The 18,516-nt window shown below is 36.4% G+C and overlaps 1 protein-coding gene across 9 annotated transcripts in view; it reads left to right on the top strand.

Moving 5' to 3' along the window:
- The window catches only part of PICALM (phosphatidylinositol binding clathrin assembly protein), a 131,385-nt gene that overhangs the window by 94,440 nt on the left and 18,429 nt on the right, over positions 1–18,516 (top strand). For 2 of the 9 annotated variants that reach the window (XM_055137176.1, XM_055136957.1), the window contains exons 13-19: positions 3,481–3,630; positions 8,791–8,898; positions 12,679–12,810; positions 12,901–12,931; positions 13,102–13,201; positions 15,613–15,636; positions 17,447–17,506. In XM_055137176.1, coding sequence (XP_054993151.1) covers positions 3,481–3,630; positions 8,791–8,898; positions 12,679–12,810; positions 12,901–12,931; positions 13,102–13,201; positions 15,613–15,636; positions 17,447–17,506 — 605 coding nt within the window. The remainder of the gene's footprint in view (positions 1–3,480; positions 3,631–8,790; positions 8,899–12,678; positions 12,811–12,900; positions 12,932–13,101; positions 13,202–15,612; positions 15,637–17,446; positions 17,507–18,516) is intronic. The other 7 variants (XM_055136993.1, XM_055137276.1, XM_055137240.1 and 4 more) reach the window with 7 other exon arrangements.

Raw genomic sequence — 18,516 nt, 5'->3', positions numbered from 1 at the left:
AGTCAGCACCACCTGGTTGCACCCAAGGCTCAGGTTTAGTCATTAAACTTTAAGGTTTAGTTGCTGGTGAATACTAGTATCTGGGAAGATTTAAATTCTCATAACCTTGAAAATTTCAATTTACAAAGACCTAACAAGGCTGAAGAGGTAGTCCAGTTGGCAAGACACTGGCAGCCAACTTAGGTTTAATCCCAGCACCACACAATATCCCCTGAACCTAGAGCCAGAAATACTGTGAACACAATTGGGTTGCCCAGTTAAGACTATTTGGCAATAGTCTTAACAGTGTATGGTATAATCACCTTAGTTCATATGTTTATTTTAAGTGGGATTTCAGAATTCAGGCAATAAGTATCTAATCTGAAGTTAAATTTGGTTTATTCTCAGCTAACATGAAACACTGAAGGAAAAAAGTACTTAGTGTATTAGTATTATGTATTGAGTATTTAAGCCCTCAATGTAATAGGATTGCCATGCTATTTTAATTTTTTGGATATTCTTGTGTGGCTAGTATAAGATTTAATTCAAATAATGGTAAGAATAATGAAGGGTCAGGAATATAATTCAAATTGTACAGCAGTTGTCTAGCATGTGCATCCCTTAAGTTCAAATTCTTATATGATCATACCTCCTTGATGCCAGAATTGCTTGGGTGGTCCTAGTGCCTCCCACACTGACTGAATCATCGGGTCTGTACTTGCCAGACACTGCAGAAGTGCCTCTAACTTTGTATGCCCTTTAACACCACTGAGTGTGAAAAATAGTTTTAATAACTAAATATAACTGATAGTTATCAGTCCTGTGTATAAAGTTATAGTAGATGGAACATCATTGTTTTTATGTCTCTGAATTTATTTTTATCATTTATAGTATATTGTCCATAAATAGATTAAAACCGTGCATATGAAGTGTTTTGCCACGTAACTTGAGAGTTGATATTTCTTCCTGTCTGATTAGTCTCATATAACTAATTGCACATGATTTTGAATATTCTTTGGGCTATTTCATGTACTTGATGTTTGCCTTTAGGTGCCAGTAATGATTAACAGTACAGCAGTTAGTATCCTTTTCTGAACATCATTTCTTTGGTAGTGTCTTTTGCATAGAAGACTAGGTGTTTCTTGTTACTTGTCCAACAAAGTTTAATATACTTTAAAATTCCATCACTATTGAATATCAGTAATAGCACTTTCAACTTAAGTTGGGGGCTCTAAACTTAATGCCCTTTTTATGCAGGAAGGAGTTAGAATTGTTACCATCCAGAAAACTAACATGTCATTTTTGTTTCAATTTTGATTTTTATTTGGTGGGGGATGTGGCTCACATCTAGCAGTGCTCAGGGGCGACTCCTGACCCTGTGCTGGAATAATCCCTTTTGATGCTAAGGGGACCATATGCAGTGCAGGTGATAAAACCAAGAATTGGCCATGTGCAGAAGCAAGCATGATCCAACTCCTGTGCTTTCTAAGGCCCTTAATTTTGAGTGGATTTTTTGATCATTTATATCATTTTTTTTAAAATTGAGAAGTGGAATGGTATGAAAGATCCCAAAGCATGATTGATTATTTGAGTTTGAATAACACATCAATGAATTTGATGTTTATAGGATTTAACTTTGGAGTCAAGTTTAATATTCCATAGTAATCATTGATTGCTAGAAAGGATCATATTACGATACCAAAAAAAATAATTGGGGAGGGGAGTTGGGATTTTGGGGCCACACCTGGCTGTGCTCAGGGCTTACTCCTAGCTCTTTGTTCAGGGATCAGTCCTGTTGGGGCTGGAGACCATACGTGCTGCCTAGAGTCAGACCCAGTTATGTGCTGCCTAGAATCAGACCCGGTTTGGCCACTTGCAAGGCAAGCACCTTACCCACATGTTGTATCTCTTGAGCCCCCAAAATACAGGGATAAAAAGATTTATTTAAACCAGTAACCCCAGGTTCATTTTTTTGTGTGTGTGAGTTTTATTTTTTTAAATATTTGTAATTTTTTTGCATTTTGACTTCAGTGAAAGTATATCTGTTTTTTAATGAATGAGCTGGTCCTTAATTGCTGCCTTCTCATTCTTCTATCATGTAATGCTTGTTACATGAAACTAACAGTATTTTTCAGTGACAGTCACAGACAAGAGCAGGCCATTTGTGGGAAATTCAGGAGTTACTTCATAGTTGAGTTATATGAGATACAAGTATGACATTTTTGTCCATTTTTTCTTCTTCTTCATGTCTTAAAAAATATTTTAATTTTATTTTCATGAAGTTTTCACAATAATTGATTACATTCAGTATTTCAGCACCAGTTCCACCACCAATACACCTTTCCATCACCATTATTTCGAAGTTTTCCATCACCATTCAAGCCTGTCCCACAGGCAGATGCTAGATAGATACTATTAAATAATTTATTTTATATTGTTTGTTATGAATAGTAATGAAATGTCTGTAAGAGTCTATCTCACAGTGATTCAACAAGAAAGCAAAAAAAAAAAAAAAGTATGAGATGCTCCTGGGATTCTAACATCTTAAATAATTGGGGTCTGGAGCTGCTCTGTTCCAAGATTCATTTGTGAGTCTCTGGATCATGGCTGTTAATGTGCACCCGGAGGCAGTTGGTGTGCGTGACAGCCAGAGCCCCCAGATGGGTGGGAAGATGGGAAAGGACGATCCTGAGCCCTTGAGGCCTGTCGTTTTTCAGTCACTGGCTCTGCATATCTGGGTATTTCAGTGGATTTATTCTCTTGTGTGGGAGGCCCAGGTTGAACCAGTGAAGATCAGCTGTGAGGTGGCAGAGATTAGATTCTGGAGGTTTGGGGCTGCCGGGGTTCATCTGGTACAGATGGAGAGAGGACACCTGCCCCTATCTGAGGCGCCCCAGTGAAATCAACCTGGTACATGGTCTGGCGCCATCTCTGCCTCCTCCTCCATATTCAAAAAAATTATTCTCTATTACAAATAGAGTAGACATCTGATTCTAAAATAATTTTAGTTATAGGATTTGTTAATAGTGCATATTTATTACTATTTTAGTAATACTTTTGTTGTTCTTCAAGCAAATCATTGAAAGTCTAACTTATTGGGCTTTAAAATCTTCACTTGTTTTTCAGAGGCGTTCTTACCCTGTTTAAATAGCCAATCTATCATTTCAGTTCATTTTCTAAAATCCCTTTCTCTATCTCTACTTTATCTTCTCAAAAAAATTTGCTGTGTCTGAAATTGCGGACTTTAGACTACCTGACAACTAACCCTCTGATGTTGGAGAAGTCTGTCCTTGTTGTACATAGACAATGCATGTAAATTCCTCACCTCCGTATTTTACACTATATAAAATGCAGTTCTTCATCTTAGTGATTAGGTATTTTTGCATTTAAGATTAATAATAATATAGCTACTACTTTTCGCTTTGCATCTTTTTACTAATTATAATACTAATTAATCTACTTCCTTTCTTCATTTTGCTGTAATGCACTTGGACTGCACAGACCCTTTCTCTGCTACTGTAGATGCTGTTGATGATGCCATTCCAAGCTTAAATCCTTTCCTCACAAAAAGTAGTGGTGATGTTCACCTTCCCATTTCTTCAGATGTATCCACTTTCACTACTAGGACACCTACTCATGAAATGTTTGTTGGTAAAGTACCATTTAACCTTTCTTTCCAATTAATGTTTATACTGACTTAAGTCTTTTTATTTTTTACATATCTATTAGTTTTCAGGTATAGCAATAATTATTGGATTTTTCAAATTAGGTATCAGTAATGAGGTGAGATATTTTAATTAGCATAGTATTCTTAATTTTACTTTATGCAACTTTTTAAAGGAGAAGCTCCTTTGAAGTTCGATTATTTCAGTATATTCTTATGTTGTACTGTAATATTTACGATGCTTGACATCATATATTGCATCCTATTCATTAGAGTTGTTTGTTAAAAAGCTTGAAGAGTAGCATCTCAAACTATTTATGTGTGCTGATATTTTTCGCTTTGTGCTTGGAAGGAATGGGTGGTTATCACTCTTACTGGCAAATGTAAATCTCTTAAGGTTTAGTTATTAAATTTTATTTTGGATTACAATCATATATAGTCTCTGTTCCATTCTTTTATTGCGGATGGATCAAACCATTAAATCTAGCATCCTCACATATTCGAGGGGGTATTTATATTACTATATACATAGTATATTACATTTTCAACTCCTGGGAATTCTCTCATTCTTCAGTATTTCACTTCAGTATTATCGCAGATATAAATTAAAAATAGGACATTAGCGGCCAGAGTGATAGTACAGTAGGTAGGGCATTCAATCCACATTCAATCCCCAGCATCCTATATGGTCCCACGCTCATCAGGAAAAATTCCTGAGTGCAGAGCCTGAGCTTTAGACTGTCACCTGTTCACTGTAGTGACACACATGGATGACTAGACTAACCTTAACAGCTGAAGGTCAGGCTCTTTGATATTCAAAAAGGAGAAGCTCATAAGTTATAGATAAAGCAGCACTAATATTCAATAGAATTTTATAACCACATATATGTTCTATAAAGAAGATCTTAACAATCTTTATTATTTAGTCTGTCAGAGATAATTCTCTTAAAGTGCACTTTTTTTCCCTAACGAAAAAAGTTTTTCATTGAAAAATTTCATTAAAGAAATGAATTTTTTTTTAATGTTAGTTTCTAGGCTATGGTTGGGGCTAGTGAAAGACCAGAAATTAAATATAAATTGATGGCTATATATTCCGGGGGCATTTGAATATTAAATCATAGATAGGGTGAAAGAAGTATACGTTTGGTTCAGTTTTCTATTCCCTTACTGGGAAGAGAATATTAACAATTTATGAGTGCATTACCCTAGTTCTAGAAGTTAAACGCACCAGAATAACCCTGTTAGTGGGAATAAAGCCTGAAGCAGGATGCTTTCACCTTTGATGTGCAGTGATCTTTCTAAACCTGCCTTGTCTCATTTACTTAGTAACCTCATGACATTGTTTCAACTTTAATTGAAATGAAATGAAATTTTAAAAAAATTGTATTGCCCGTATTTCAATTTCTTTTTTTTTTTTGGGAAATAGAAACTTCCGTATATTGGGAAGACCTTAGCATAGGACTAAGTTCATATTTCCATTTCATAATAGCTCAGTGACTTAACATTGAACAGGCAAATTTATACAGGAAATGAGAAACTTCTGTTGGATAGTCCTGTTCTAGGACTGTGGTCAGCAAACTTCATGCAGTCACAGGTAGAATATTTTAGAATTTATATATCAAACAACTCTTTAAAATGTAAAAGCCATTTTTAATTCACTTTGCCATATAAAAATAGGTAGCATGCTATGTAGTTTGCCAATCCTTGCTCTGTAAGATTAAGAATGACCTTGAAAAGTCAGAGAACCGTTGTTCAGATATCCCCCAACTTTTCTAGAGGTCCTAGAGGTCAGTATCAGTGCTCTGTGTACTAGATGCTTGTCCTCTTTAAAGTTACGAGAACAGAATCGTAAGATCAGAAGAGTAAGTTGGTTGTAGCCCAACCATATCCTGTGACTCTGGCCTCATGAAGACCTGCTTTCTCAGCTGTGGAAGACAAGGAGATAAGCTAGTGCTGGCTTTGGATGTGTTAGTCAGAAGAGACACATTATTAGTTAGCTTTGAAAGTTTGGTTGCACACTAATACATGAATTTTAAAATACAATATTTATGATGTAATCTCAAATGCTTTTTTTCAGTAAGCAGCAATTTGAAATTTTTAAGTGCTTAAACTCCTTTCTTTATACTTGCTTTTAATTATCCCATTCCACTTTTTGTTTCTCTCAATTTCTTTCTGTCCTCCCACCCCATTCTACTTGAATATTGTGTCAGATTATCTTTGTGGCCTTCAAGCATATCCTCATCCAACTGCTTTAGGCCTGTGAACCAGCTACTTCAGCTTAGTGTAAGGTAGCAGTGTCTCTTAAAAATCCTTTAGATAAGCAGAAGGAATTTCTTTTTGTTGGTTTCCTTAAAATATATATACTAAGGAAACCTTAAAAATAATATATGTATAAATACACTTTTTTTAATTTGGTAAGAAAAAATACTTTCCTGAAGAATCAATCTTTTTTATATATATCTTTTGGTTTTTGCATAATTTGGTTTTTCTTGATCATACATGATTGATTTGGATTTAGGTGCTTGTCTCACCTGTGACTAACATTGGTTTTATCCTGCCACTCACTGCATATTTACCACCTCGTCCTGTTCCCACCCCATAACTACTAGGAATAAAGCACGAAGCACTGCAGAGTGAAGCCCAGAACCTCGGTGGGTGGGGGAAGGTGATTATTTGGTTAATGAATTTTTGTCATTTTCCTTACATTAGTCTATACTTAAATTAGCCTTCAATCTTTTGAATTTGTAACATTTTGATGTTATATATTTGGGGAATTTTAAAATACTTTTTATAGATGTTGGTCACAGAATAGATAATTTTACGTAACAGGTGTGAAGTGTTTCTGCTGGCACTACACAAAGACCATGGATATAGAAATCAATTTCTAGGGTCATTTTCAATTTGGTAGTTACCTGTTACTTCAGATGCACACTTAACCAGTGTAATTGCAGTAAAATCTTAAAAGTTCAGTTGGGTTTTTTTTGCATATTGGAGTTGGTTACCTGAGTGTTAAAAAAAAATAGACTTTAGAGAGCTAAAAACTTCAGGTTCTTGATTGGCAATAAGAATTTGTAAGTCAAGCACTTACAAATAGGATTTATGAAAGCATTTGTTGGAAGAAATAGGCTGGAATCCATTGAGCTGGTGTTTGATTTCCAGCTCTACTCCCATAATTGTTACAAGCAAAATGTATAGTCTTTCTAAAACTGAAAATTGATGTATTGTTTTGCATGATTACTATGAGGTTGACAAAATGACTAATATATTCATTATTTTACAAGGACTATTTCTGGTTCATAAAACTATTTTACCTATTGCCATTAAAAAGCCACCTGTGTATGCCAGTTATTTCATACATGGAGCATACTTCTTACTAAATTACTCTGTAATCACTAAATTGTAGAATGGATCATGCTTGTTGGTTCTTTTTTTTTCCAGTGCTTTTAAGAAATTAACATTGGACGCCAATCTGAATTATAAACAGCACCATCAGTATTTAATAATATTTAACAGGAGGTTTGGTATTTGCTAGGGTTAGGGGGTTTATTATCTGATGGGGATTACTTGCATTACATGCTTGTTCCTTTTTTAAAAATTCATACCAAGTATTCATGCTACGGTAGAAAATGTTACAGTAATACTTTTTAAAGGTATCTCTGTATTATTGTTAATAAATTGTTGCTTTCTGCTTCCTTTCTTTGAGGACCTTCTTGAACTTCCCAAATTTTCATACCTTTTATATAGCTTTCTTTATGTTTGTTTTTGTACCACATCATTATACTACTTTATATTCTGGTGATGATGGAAGGAAGAGAGAGCCAGCACTTAAAAGATTCTAAAGTTTAACTTCTCCCTAATGATAGTTTTTTTTATCTTTAATGTGACTTTATAATTAGCATTTTGACCTTAACAGAATTCAGAGGGGTCGCAAAGTGAAAATTTTTCTTTTGTGATTGTTTTTAGATTTTTTTCAACCTCAATATATATATATACTTAATGATTAACTTTCTCCCCCCCAATTTATGTAATAGCACAGTATTTTCAGATGAAGCTATTATCAGTCCCTAGAAATTTAGGTTTCGACATCACAAACACTATTTTTTCTTTCTTTTTCATTGAATCACTGTGAGATATACAGTTAAGAATGGGTATTGTCTGTCCAAAAGGGGAAGGGGGAGAGGGAGAGGACGGAAAGTGCAGGATAGGGGAGGAGAGGAGAGAGAAGAAAAGCACCTGCCTTTTAAAGAGGCAGGCAATGATTGGGGGGTGATGGGAAGGAACTGGGGATACTGGTGCTGGGAAATGTACACTGGTGGAGGGATGGGTGTTGGACTACTGTATAATTGAAATTCGATCATGAATGGCTTTGTAATGCTCAAAAAAGTTTTTTTAAGAATGGGTATTGTCTCAATACCACTGGCATGAGTGTAACAGAAAGGAATGATTTATGTTCTGATATCTGATACTGTAGTCTTGAGTTAAATTAGTGTATTTGAGGGGGCTGGCAAGACAGGAGAGTAGGTAAAATGCTTGTCTTGCACTCACCCACTTAGGTTTAGTCTCCCAACGTCCCATCTAGTATCCTGAGCATCACCAGGAATGATTCCTGAGTGCAGAGTTAGTGGTAACCCCTAAGCACTGTCAGGTGTCAGCACTCCTGGTGGTGCTCAGGGGACCATATTCGATGCTGGGAATCGAACCCAGGTCGGCCGCGTGCAAGGCAAATGCACTACCCAATGTGCGATCACTCCAGCCCAGATTCATATGTTACTTAGTTTATTAAAGATGATGAGCATATAAAATTGAGAACTGGAGCAGTAGTGCATTGGGTAGAGCTAGGAGTAACCTGATCATCACCAGGTGTGGCCTAAAAAAGTTAAGCAAGGGCTTCTAGTGAATTAAACTAGTAGTTTTCAATTTTAGTTGTTCTTTATTATTATATAAAATTATATAATAATTTTCTGGAATTATGTGATTATATTATGTTCTGGAAAATAATCACAAAAAATGTAGTGTAGGAAACATTTTGCTTGATGTATTTTTTTTGGTGTTTTTTTTTTCCATTGCTTTTACCCATTTCCTTGAAGAGCTATAAATGTAGAGTTATTAAAGAATTAAGGTTTTTTTCCCCTATTGGTTTATCTTAGGATTCAATCCTTCTCCAGTTGCACAGCCACATCCTTCAGCAGGCCTTAATGTGGACTTTGAATCTGTGTTTGGAAATAAATCTACCAACATTGTTGTAGATTCTGGAGGTAAGGAAAATGCTTTATTCACATTATTATAAAGTTCTAGTTATTTTATTTATTTATTTTGGTTTTGGTTTGGGGGCCACACGTGGTGGTGCTCAGGGCTTAGAGGACCCTCTGGGATGCCAGAGACTGAACCCAGGTCAGCTGTATGCAAGGCAGGTGCCTGACCTGTGCTCTCTCTCTGGCCCCACCGGTTTAAATAATAGATAAGGATGGAGGTAGTATGCTTTAACTCATGTAAATAGATTAAATTCGGATACCCAGAGAAGTTACTCTTCCTCTTCCCTTCCCAGAGGCTGAGAGCATCAAGGCACAGATCCCCACACTTTTTTGGTGACAGTTTTGACACTAGGGACATTTTGTTTCTCAGAGGTATAAAAGTGTGGAATAAAAGTTCTTTTCAGATTAGACTGCTAAGTTGCTAGAAACTGTAGGCTGAGTGTTATGCTGTTTATACATTAGTTTTTCACTTTACAAGATGCTCAGCGTTTCTGAAATTGGCGCTTTTTTTTAAACTAGGAAAACAGAACCTAATAGTATCTTTACCCAGTGAAATAGTAGATGTATAAATATCTCAAATGTTCTAAATATGAGCGCTGTAAATTCAGGAACTTTTTTTAAATTGTTTTAAAACCGATTCTTGCAGTATACTTGCCTTAAAAGAGCTTTATAATGTTTCTAGTCTTGAGGATGGAGAGACAGCTAACAGGGCTGGGCACATGCGTGGCAGTGTGAGGCCTGGCCTGGTCCCTGACATCATGTACTCTCCAGAACAGGGAGCTGGGAGAGCAAGTGTTTCCGTTTAATGTAGAGTTAATTGAAGTTTGGAATGGTTACAGCTTCCTATAAAATTGATAATCTCATTGTAGGGTACTGGAACACTATATTGAGATGTTCTCAACCTTCTTTCTAAAAACCTTGAATGTCATCTTTTCTGTGTTCTAATAGTCCTTTTTTTTTAAAAAAAATGCATTTGATGTTTTTCATTTCTCATTCTGGACAAAACAATAAAGGAAAGGGAATAAATGCCAATTTTTCATAATCTAGAAACTGTTACTATTGATGCTTTTCAAATGAATGAAGGGTTTCATTTAGTGGATTGATTAGATTTGCATTTTACCCTTTAGTAGAGAACCTTAAGGAATTTTGTGTTTTTACTTCTAAACAGTTCAGTTAGCTGTTCTAAGAAGAGTAGCTAAGCATTTTCACTTGTTTCTAATTTATCTTACTCTGCCCCAAAGAGTATAAAAATATTTATCTATAAAATTTTCTTTTTTTTAAAAATAATTTATTTATTTTTAATTAGAGAATCACCGTGAGGGTACAGTTACAGATTTATACACTTTTGTGCTTATACTTCCCTCATACAAAGTTCGGGAACCCATCCCTTCACCAGTGCCCATTCTCCACCACCCGTAAACCCAGCGTCCCTCCCACCCTCCCCAATCCCATCTCCCCCGCAACCCACCCTGCCACTGTGGCAGGGCATTCCCTTCTGTTCTCTCTCTCTAATTAGCTGTTGTGGTTTGCAACAAAGGTGTTGAGTGGCCGCTGTGCTCAGTCTCTAGCCCTCATTCAGCCCGCAAGTCCCTTCCCCCACATGGCCTTCGACTGCAATGTAGTTGGTGATCGCTTCTCTGAGTTGACCTTTCCCCAGAACGTGAGGCCAGCCTCGAAGCCATGGGGTCAACCTCCTGGTACTTATTTCTACAGTTCTTGGGTATTAGTCTCCCACTCTGATATTCTATATACCATAGATGAGTACAGTCTTTCTATGTCTGTCTCTCTCTTTCTGACTCATTTCACTCAGCATGAAACTTTTCATGCCCATCCACTTAACTACAAAATTCTTGACTTCCTTTTTTCTAACAGCTGCATAGTATTCCATTGTATAGATGTACCAAAGTTTCCTCAACCAGTCATCCGTTTTGGGGCATTCGGGTTTTTTCCAGATTCTGGCTATTGTAAACAGTGCTGCGATGAACATACATGTGCAGATGTTGTTTCGATTGTATTTTTTTGCTTCTCTGGGATATATTCCCAGCAGTGGTATTGCTGGGTCAAATGGGAATTCAATATCTAATTTTTTGAGAATCGTCCAAATTGTTTTCCAGAAGGGCTGAACCAGTCGGCATTCCCACCAGCAGTGAAGAAGGGTCCCTTTCTCCCCACATCCTCTCCAACAGCGGTTGCTTTTGTTCTTTTGGATGTGTGCTAATCTCTGTGGTGTGAGGTGGTATCTCATGTTTGTTTTGATCTGCATCTCTCTGATGATTAGTGATGTAGAGCACTTTTTCATGTGCCTTTTGGCCATTCGTATTTCTTCCTTGGTAAAGTTTCTGTTCATTTCTTCGCCCCATTTTTTGATGGGCTTGGATGTTTTCTTCTTGTAGAGTTCAACCAGTGCTTTATATACCCTTGATATCAACCCCTTATCTGATGGGTATTGTGTGAATATCCTTTCCCATTCTGTGGATAGTCTTTGTATTCTGGTCACTGTATCTCTTGCGGTGCAGAAGCTTTTTAGTTTAATGTAGTCCCATTTGTTGATCTCTGTTTTTACTAGATTGCTTAGTTCCGTGTCACCTTTGAAGATACGTTTATCTTCAATATCGTGGAGGGTTTTGCCGACCTTGTCTTCAATGTACCTTATGGTTTGTGGTCTAATGTTGATGTCTTTAATCCATTTTGATCTGACTTTTGTGCATGGTGTCAGGTCAAGGTCTAAGCCCATTTTTTTGCATGTGGTTGTCCAGTTGTTCCAGCACCATTTGTTGAAGAGACTTTCCTTGTTCCACTTCACATCTCTTGCTCCCTTATCAAAGATTAGATGATCATACATTTGGGGTTGTGTGTAGGGATATTCCACCCTGTTCCATTGGTCTACGGCTCTGCCTTTGTTCCAGTACCATGCTGTTTTAATTGTTACTGCTTTGTAGTAGAGTTTGAGGTTGGGGAGGGTGATGCCTCCCATCATCTTTTTCCCAAGAATTGTTTCAGCTATCTGTGGGCGTTTGTTTTTCCATATGAATAAAATTTTCTTTTTTGTTTTGGAGCCGCATCTTGAATTCCTTGGGCTTATTTTTGCCTCAGTGATCTCAGGACCGTATGGTTCTGAGTTGCAGGGAAAGGAATCCAGGCTTCCTGTATGCAAAACATGAGCTCAGTCTTTTGAGCTATCTCTCAGTTCCTAAAATCCTATTTTAATAATTGAAACCTACAAAATTACAGATTCATATTTCTAATACATATTTTCATTGGTGTTTTTTCAGAAATAGCTTTTAAACAAAGTTTATTGTTTGTTTTGTTTTTGCTTTCTTGGTCACACCCAGCGATATACAGGGGTTTACTCCTAGCTCTGCTCTCAGGAATCTGCACTGAGAATCAAACCTGGGTTTGCCTCGTGCAAGGCAAAGGCCCTACCTACTGTGCTATCGCTCCAGCCCCTTAAACAAAGTTTTCTGGGTGGTGGGAAAATTGTATTTTATTCCTCTCTCTTTAACAACTTCGGAATCAGTACTTAAATGTTTCTCTCTACATCCCTTTCACCTTAGTGTAATTTTGTCATGAAGTACGCATGATTTATGTTAAGGCAGTAGCTTTCTTCATATTTTGGTGGGGGGGTAGTAATTTTCTCTTCCTCTGTCTAAGAACATTTTTTAAGTGTTTATTTTTATAGTTTTTCTTGTAAGCAAACAAGGAGAAAAGGTAGAGACCTCCTTAGAAAGGTGTAGCACTGTAAAGTTCCTTATAAATCCTATTTCGTCTGTTTGTAACTTTAAGGCTTTGATGAACTAGGTGGACTTCTCAAACCAACAGTGGCCTCTCAGAACCAGAGTCTTCCTGTTGCCAAACTCCCACCCAGCAAGTTGGTATCTGATGACTTGGATTCATCTTTAGCTAACCTTGTGGGCAGTAAGTATCTGGTTTTCAAATCTTCCTAAAATAAGTGATTTTATATAAATGAGTCTAGTTTTCAAATGTTCTCTTTTTCTTCTGCCTTAGATCTTGGCATTGGAAATGGAACCACTAAGAAGTGAGTGTTGTATTTATAGTCTTTTACCATCAGTTTATAGACTGATTTGGCTTCACCTTGAAATTATATGTAGTGATATCAGATCAGCATCTTGAATGCTCTGTTTTAGTAAATATATAGCAAAAGAAAGTAATTGCAAGCTTTAATATTCTCTGCAATTATTTTTTAAGTGATGTAAATTGGAGTCAGCCAGGTGAAAAGAAGCTTACTGGAGGATCTAACTGGCAACCAAAGGTTGCACCAACAACTGCTTGGAATGCTGCAACAATGGTGAGTTGAAAAAGCTCCTGACAAGTTAGGAAATGGTGTATTTTAAGTGACAGGCATAAATGGGAAGGAAAATAGTGAGTTGTAGAAGTGTTAAGTAATTTGGGTTTTTGTTTTGTTTGTTTTGTTTTAAGGAATCTTGGTGGCTTTGTTTTCCACACACATTTTAATAGCTAACGTACAAAGGTTACTTTTGGGCTGATGTTGTTTTAAGAAGTATGTGGTATTTCATACTTAAATTAACCTTTTGTGGTGGTTGTTATTCCCATTTTATTGTTGAGTAAATGGAGATTTCCATTCAGTTAGTTACTAAGTTCTATGCAGTAGTATGCATAGGGTTACAGAGTTCTTAACTGATATGGATGGGGGTTTTGTTAGGTTTTGTTTTTGTTTTTAGCCCAAGGAAGCATAACTACAGTGTATGTACTCATTGCTCATCTTACATTTATTTTCTATTTAGAATATACAGTTTTTAATTTTTTGGTATCACAAAGAAAATGTGCTTCCTTATTTAGTTCTAATCCAACTGACTCCAGAACCAGAGTTTTCTGAAGTCCTTTGTTCTGAGCTCCACCTACTGTGTCCCTGATCATTTCCTCTCAGTTCCTCAGAGCTAAAAAAAAAAAAAAAAAAAAGGCAGAGTAGGGAACAGGCACTTTGGCTACAAGGCTCATGTCTCTACGCATGTCCTGGATGACTTAGATAGCACTAGGTAGATTGGTTTAGGGGATTTATGGATTAATAGGGAGACCAATAGTAAGGAGGATTAATTCTGCATGCTGGCTAGAGCTTTTTATTAAGGAAGTTCTACAGTGATTTTCAGTTGCTCTAAATGTGGTTGCCCCAAAGGGACTCTTTGTGACTACCTCATCTTTATAGTCAGCTGCAGTTTTACCGATCCAGTAAATCTCCCCAGCTCAGGAAAAAAAATTTATCATGTAGGAAATTTTGAAATATGCTTAATTATACAGGGTAGATACATTTTAGTTTCCTACTGTTGAGAGAGCACCTTGCCCTGGTGGTAGCTGATTTCTTGTTACTGAATCCCTTCTGGGGTATTGCTTGTTTTACTTGGTTTAGTTAAAATCTCTAATTGTTTGACATTATTTAAAGAGTTTGGTTGGTTTTGGTTTTCATAAATGGAGGATAATATTGATACTTAGCCACCTTTTAAGGTATTACTTTTTCAGTGTTACTGGTCACTACCATCACTAATAATGAAACATTGAGTTCAAGTAAGTTTAGTTTTTATGCACACTTTCTTGAATTCACAGTGTTTAAGTAGTAAGCAGATATTATGTGATTATTCTTCCCCACTCACAAAGCAACTAGAAAGCATATTTAAATTGAAGTGTGTATTTTGAGGCTGAATCTACTGAATGCTTCCATTTGAATACTTCCACTGAAGGTTTGAAAGAATAGTAAGTTAGTGGATTTTATAGTCTACTGTGAATTATAACTGATTATGTATAAGAAATGATACAAATAGAAGCATATAAAAATACAACTAATGGGGTTGTAGTGATGGTAATTTGCCTTGCGTGTGGCTGACCGAGTTTGATCCCAGCATCTTATATGGACCCTCAAGCACTGCCAAGAGTAATTCCTGAGCTCAGAGCCAGGTATAACCCCTGAGCATCTCTGGATATTTCCAAAAACAGCAAAAGAATATAACAAACATTCTGTATCAAATTAGTGTTGGTCTGTGTTAAGAATTCAACGTGTGTAGGTACTTTAGATTGGACGCTAAATCATAAAGCACCTACCAGTAGAACTTGTATATAGATTGATATGATAGCAGCATTTATGATGCCGTGTGCTATATGTAATGGGATCATCTCTAAATACGTTAAAATGTGTCTTAGAGGTACTTACTTTAATGACTAATAATTAGGGGTGATGTCATTCACTACTTAGATCAACTGCTGCTTTTGACATTTCTTTATATTTCTAACCTTTTTATTAATCCTTAAACACTGTCAAGGTTTTTAAATACTTTTTAATTAAACACATTCTTAGGTATTGAAGTATACCATTTATGATGTTACACTATAAATTCTTTTCATTATTGTTAGCTTCTTATTCTGTAGCAGACATCACATAATGCTAATTTATTCATGGGAAACACTGACTTTGGCATTGTTTATGCAATGGATACATTTTATATTTAATGACACTTGTAATCAGTACACTATTTTGTGTGTACAGGGATGATGTCATAAGACTAGATTTCCCTTGTCAACCTTGATGGTGTTTTTAGTGTAGATATTCTTTCCATTAGATACTGAAAATATGAGGAATTTTAGGTAGTGAATGTACATGTGAACTAAAATGCTCTGTGTATTTTGTTGTGTAAGTACTTGTTCTAATCCAGTGTTATTGCATTATGTAATTGTTCTTCCTGGGAAAAACAGAATGGCATGCATTTTCCACAATACGTAAGTGACCAAAAACTAGCCTTTTTTGCAATAAATTGGCATGCTATTAACCACTGCTGTAGCAGAATCTCATAACCTTCCAGCTATTACTTGTTTTCACATTCAGATTTTTGATGTGCCAAAAAAAATTCTTTCTAGCATCTCCTGATTTGATGGGTGTGTTGCAGAATTGATTCTGATGGTGGCATGGGAAATACAATTTTTTTTTCTTTTTGCTTAGTATTCTGCCATTGCTGCCAGATGGCTCTGTGTGTGTGTGTGTGTGTGTGTGTGCGCGCGCGTGTGTGTGTGTGTGTGTGTGCGTCCGTGCGTGCGCTGCCACCTATGCACTTGATGACTTCTGAATGAAGTAAAGTGTTGATCGTGGTGATGTCAAAAATAACAATTGCATGAAATTTTACAGGCTTCTGCTGTACTTGGCAGTTTGTCTACTCTTGCAACCTTTGGTTTTTAAGTAGGGAGAGACCAATAAATCCTACTTGCTCACCCAAATACTAAACTTTCAGCTATTCACTTCTTATGCTTCATTTATTTTTCTATGTGTATGTCCAAATTGCCATAAGTTTTTTCAGTTATTTAGCAGTGTTATTGGTCTTTCACCTGTACTCAGTTTTAGTTTTCATTTGAAAAAAACAATCGGTAATGTTGTTAAGACAGCATATACATCTAAAATGATTTGTGCTCCGATTGTATATTTGTAGAACCTGAGTTAAGGAAAGGGGGACACTTAGACATCTTAGTGGAAGGTGGCTCTTTTAAGCATTAAACAAGTTTAATATTTATTGCTCCTCTTAAAATTGGTGCTTTTGCAGAAGATAGTTTAATTTGCTGAATAAATCAGAAGGAATACAAATATAGAAACTACCCTTTAGGGCCAGAGCGATAGTACCGTGGCTAGGGTGCTTGCCTTGCATGTGGCCAGTCGGGATCATGCCCAGCGTCCTCTTTGGTCCCCTGAACGTGTAAGGTGTGATTCGTGGGCGGAGAGCCAGGAGGAACCCCAGAGAAACACACCAGGTGTGGCCTAAGACCCCTCCATTCTGACACCTCCACCCAACAAAACCCCTAAACTTCATAGTAGTAGTTATACTTCATCACTGTCATCACTGTCATCCCCCGTTGATCATCAATTAGCTCGAGCAGGCACCGGTAACGTCTCCATTTGTCCTAGCCCTGAGATTTTAGCAGCCTCTCTTTACTCGTTCTTCCCAGCCATGCCGCATTGGAGGCTCTTTCAGGGTAAGGGGAATGAGACCCATCATTGTTACTGGTTTTGGCATATCGAATACATATCGAATACATATCGAGCTTTGTAGTTATACTTAGTATTTAAAATCCTTGGTTTATTGTTACTAGTTTTTGGAAAGCTAAAGTTAATTGATTTGGGATCTTTAATGTATTTTCCTTGCTAAAAAATTAACTACTTAGGAAAACATTCACTAATAATACTTTTTCTGGTTTTTGTGATAGTAAACGTTTAGACTTTAGAAATTTGAAATTTTTTTTTAATCTAGAGACGTTTTTAAGCTGTCAAAGCATGCTGAAGTCTTAGATCATTGTTGTATCTAAGTTCTCTTAGATCATTGTATCTAAGTTTAAATGGTACTTCTTTCTAATTCTGCTTCCCTGCTTAAGTTCAATGCACTTTTTAAATTGAGCAATAATTGAGATAGTAATTAATGATCACAAGTATCACATTTAATTATAGCTGTCTTAGCAATTTTTATAGAGGAACTGCAGTTATTTATTCCTTGCACTCAGTTGAAATACATCAATTTTACTTCCGTGTTTATTATTTTTTACATATCAGGCACCCCCTGTAATGGCCTATCCTGCTACTACACCGACGGGCATGATAGGATATGGAATCGTAAGTATTTTTACAGCTATGACATTTTGGAAATGGGTTGATTCATAGTTAACATGTCTTTCAGTTTAACTGGGGAAAAAGAACATCGTGCAACATGTACCTGTAATGTCTTGATATAGCCTTCTGTCATAGCATTGTTTCTTAATATTGACATAATACAACAGGATACCATTTATTTGGTATTTGCCGCATTCTTGGTTTCTTTTTCCCTTTACTAGCCTTTTTATACTTCATTTAAGCCTTTGTTGCCTGTAATCTTAAATCAGCTGTGAGGTCTTTAAACCTTTATGCTGTAATGGAAGGGAGGCAAAACATTTTTTGAATTGTGTAGGGTAAAAGTTCAGTAAAGGCCAGAGAAAAAATCAATGATAATGATTGAACATTACAAAAACAGTTCTTTAATCTTTAAACTTTTCACAACCCATATCCTAGACTTCCCTTATTCTTCCAGCTTTGTGTAAATTCAGATAAGAAATAGCGGTGATCGATTCAGTGCACTGTAATATGTTTGGAGACCTGTTACTAGTAGAAGGCTCAGGCCCCTCTCCCCCCACTCCCCAAGGCTGCTGTGGCTGCTGGGCTACTTCATTTGCCTCTTTCAGACGTAGCTCTCGTCCTGCATGTGAGGAAGTTTCACAGTCTTTGGTTTAGTTGCTATTATAAGAACATCTTCATAAAAACTTAGGTCATAAAATTGAAGTGAAGTTCTTGCTACAAATTGGAGTCTACTTGAGATGTAAAGTGGAGATTCATCAAAAGATAATATTTTAGAGTATTGCAGTTCAAAAGAAATACTGAACTGTTCTCAGTGTGCTATTTACTCATTATATTGACTTTATATCAAAGAGTACTTTTTAAAAAATGAGTTAATAGTTTATCCATTTACTCAAAAATGAGCTAACTTCTTTGTATACAATTTAGCCTTTTGATTCTCCCTAAAAATATCTGAAATGAAATGAAAGAACTATAGGGGGCTGGAGCAATCGCACAGTACGAAGGGCATTTGCCTT

This window comes from Sorex araneus, chromosome 1, assembly GCF_027595985.1.
Source record: "Sorex araneus isolate mSorAra2 chromosome 1, mSorAra2.pri, whole genome shotgun sequence".
In the NCBI taxonomy this organism is placed as follows: Eukaryota; Metazoa; Chordata; class Mammalia; order Eulipotyphla; family Soricidae; genus Sorex; species Sorex araneus.
The sequence above is the reverse complement of the archived record's forward strand: the minus strand, read 5'-3'. Positions and strand labels throughout refer to the sequence as shown.